This window comes from Lepidothrix coronata, unplaced genomic scaffold, assembly GCF_001604755.1.
Source record: "Lepidothrix coronata isolate B3197 unplaced genomic scaffold, Lepidothrix_coronata-1.0 Scaffold585, whole genome shotgun sequence".
NCBI lineage: Eukaryota > Metazoa > Chordata > Aves > Passeriformes > Pipridae > Lepidothrix > Lepidothrix coronata.
Window position 1 is genome coordinate 1 of NW_016690765.1, and position 3,504 is coordinate 3,504.

Sequence of the window (3,504 nt, forward strand, 5' to 3'; positions counted from 1 at the left end):
ATGGAATTTTGCTGTTTATTTTGGGAAAAGCTTTCAGAACCTGTTATCTACAGCCAGGCTTTTGAACAGTGCTGTGGTCAGTGCCTTCAAGGGGACACATCACTGACAGCCCTGGCTGTCCCATGGGCTGCATGGGGCCACTTTCCCTTCTGCCTCTGCTCCCAGCCCCTCTGATTTTATGGAGTCATAGAATGGTTTGGGTTGGAAAGAATCTTAAAGCCCATCCAGTGCCACCCCCTGCCATGGGCAGGGACACCTTCCACCAGCCCAGGTTGCTCCAAGTCCCGTCCAACCTGACCTTGGACACCTCCAGGGATGGGGCAGCCACAGCTTCTCTGGGCAACCTGGGCCAGGGCCTCCCCACCCTCCAGACAGTGTTGGGTTGGCAGGAAGGGGCAGCTCTTACCTTTGGGGGGCTCTGAGCCTCCAATGAGGACCCGAGGGACCTCTGGGCAGTCTCCCTTGGTCACATCACATGTGGATGGGTGAGGGAAAGCCCTGGCTGCCCACCCACATCTGAGCCACCCCCAGGCTCTCCTGAAGAAGGGCTGTGATTGTGCCCTCAGCTCCTGGCACAGAAGGGCTGCAGGTTGGGGTGATTCCTGACACCAACGAGTGACTTTGCATGAGGGAAAAAGCACCTCCGAGTGTCCAAGGAGGTCTTTGGCAGGTTCTGCCAGACTTCCATGAGGCCTGGAATGCTGGGGGGCTGCAGACCCTTCCCCTGGATTACTGGGGCTAATGTGCTGAGCTGCCAATTGCTCCCCTGACGTCAATGCCCAGCAGAAAGCCCGAGATGTTAATGGGATATTTGGTCAATAAAGAATTAAAGGATTGGAGCCAAATTAAATTATGGCAATCAGCAAGGCCTGCAGGAAACAGCTCCTGTCAAACAAACCCGATTTTCTTTCCTGGTGAGTGAAGGGTTTAGTTAATCAATGTGATCCATGTCTGTGAGCACAGAGCTGTCAGAGACAGGGGCCTCTGCCCTGCTCAGGTGAGGGGCTGGCACAGCACACCTGGGAATACCAGCAGGACTGGGGGGTTCAGAGACCTCAAAATGAAGCTGTCAGGGACCATCCTAGAACCACAGAATCCCACACTGGTTTGGGTTGGGAGGGACCTTAAAGCCCATCCAGTGCCACCCCCTGCCATGGGCAGGGACACCTTCCACTAGCCCAGGTTGCCACAAGCCCCGTCCAACCTGGCCTTGATGACCAGCCCAGACAGGAATGTGCTGCATGAGCTGCCTCCAGCAGAATTAAAAGGCCTTTTTTGTGTTTTCCTGGAGCAATGCTGGGGCAGTTTCATCCCTGGCTCTGCTGTACCAGTGGCTGGAAGCCTCTCCTGGCTCTTATTCCAAGGATCATGCCATGGAATGGGCTGTTTGTGCCTCCAGCAGACCCTCCCCAAGGCCCAGGCAGTGTAAAGCCAAAATGTGCAAATTCAGCATAGAAAAAAAATGCAAATTTGGAACAGCAGGAAAATTCTGTCAACTGTTTTTTTAGATGTCATGGAAGGTGCAGCAGAAAGTTGGATAAACACCACAAAGACAGGAAAAAACGTGTCTGAGATGAAGACAGACAGATTCAAACCAGTTTTGAATTGGAATGCATTTCACTGAGTTTTATTTTTAAATTAACGTGGAAGTGAGGACTAAACATGGCATTTTGGGGGTGATTCATCTGAACACAGTGTTGGTCTGTGATTGGAGCCAGTCCTGAGATCACCTTCATAGCCACGGACACAAACAGTGATTTTAGGGCAGAATTCAGAGAATCATAGAATGGTTTGGGTTGGAAGTGACTTTGAAGTTTATCCAGTCCCACCCCTGCCATGGGCAGGGACAGGTTCCGCTATCCCAGGTTGCTCCAAGCCCCGTCCCACCTGGCCTGGGTCACTTCCAGGGATGGGGAGCCACAGCTGTAACAGGATCTGTGCATGGACACAAATGTAGCTGGACCCCCTAAATTATCACAGGGATGTTCATGGCACTGGGAACATCTCTGGACTCAAAGGTGGGTTCTTGCCTCTCTGTATCACCTGGAAAGGAGGAAGGGAAAGAGGACCTGCCGTGTGCCCCTTCTCCCAGTCCCAAATAACTCTCCTCACAGAGTAGGGTCTCGTTACAGCCCAGGAGTCCTCCATCCTCTCTGCTCCTGCTCACCATGGGCATTCCCTGGAATGCCTCTGGCGCTGCCTCAGCCCCGGTGAACACGCCTGGCAGACCAGGGGCCCCGCGTCAGGCACGAGCCTTGCCGGGCAGGAGCATCCTGAGCAGGGCCCGGCGGACGGGCCTGGTCCTCACGCTGTACACGAGGGGGTTCAGGGCGGCGGGCAGGGCCAGGTACAGGTCTGCCAGCAGGACCCGCGCGGGCGCGGGCACGGCGCTGCCCAAGTGCTGGGCGTAGACGGACACGATGCCGGGCAGGTAGAAGAGCAGCACCACGCACAGGTGGCACCCGCACGTGCTCAGGGCCCTGCGGTGCGCCCCGTGCCCCGGCACGGCCCGCAGGATGCGGCCGTAGGACGCGGCGATGCAGGCCCCGTCCGCGCCCACGGTGAGGGAGGAGGCGGCCACGCTGTAGAGCCCGGCGGGCGCGGGGTCGGCGCAGGCCAGCCCGGCCACGGCCTGGTGCTCGCAGTACGAGTGGGGCACCACGCGCGGGCCGCAGTAGGGCAGGGACGTCACCAGCCCCGTCAGGGGCACCATGAAGAGGAGAGCCCTGAGCACGACGGCCAGGCCCATCTGGGCCACGGCCCGGGCGCTCAGGATGCTGTGGTACCTGAGGGGGTGACAGACGGCCACGTAGCGGTCGACGGCCATGGCCAGGAGCAATCCCGACTCCTCCGACGTCGCGGAGTGGACGAGGAACATCTGGACGAAGCAGGCCACGTAGCCGATCTCGGCGGAGTTCAGCCACAGCACGCTCAGCAGCTTGGGGACCACGGCCGTCACCATGAGCACGTCGACGGCCGCCAGCATGGCCAGGAGCCGGTGGCAGGGGGCACGCAGGGACTTGTCCAGCCCAGTGACCAGCAACACCGCCCCGTTTCCTACCAGGGCCATGACATAGGCCGAGCAGAAAAGGACACCCAGGCAGGTGGGGAAAGCTTCCAGGCCAGGGACACCCACCAGGGTGAAGGAGGAGGAGCTGCTGTTGGAGGGATCAGAAGCCATGAGGGAGAATCTTGATTTGTGTTTAAAAGCAGACACCGAGTTTTCGGCCCTGCGGTGTCAGGGGGATAAGGTGGAGACTCTGCAGCAGTGCAAGAGCCAAATCAGGAATGCACATTGTTGTTACAACGGGTGAGACAGCGTAACATCACCTTTTCCTGCTGGAAAGGGTGGTGAGGCCTTGGCAGGGGCTGCCCAGGGAGGTTTGGAGTGCCCAGCCCTGGAGGTGTCCCAGGAAGGCCTGGCCGTGGCACTCAGTGCTCTGGGCTGGGGGACAAGGTGGGCATCAGTCATGGGTTGGGCTCCATGACCTCGAAGGTCTTTTC

General features: G+C 58.3%; 1 protein-coding gene across 1 annotated transcript; it reads right to left on the reverse strand.

The window, feature by feature from the left end:
• Positions 1-2,242: 2,242 nt before the first annotated feature.
• Positions 2,243-3,388, reverse strand: LOC108510265 (olfactory receptor 52I2-like). The gene has a single exon (XM_017839935.1). The coding sequence runs from the start codon at positions 3,179-3,181 to the stop codon at positions 2,243-2,245; it is 939 nt and encodes a 312-aa protein (XP_017695424.1). The 5' UTR covers positions 3,182-3,388.
• Positions 3,389-3,504: the final 116 nt, after the last annotated feature.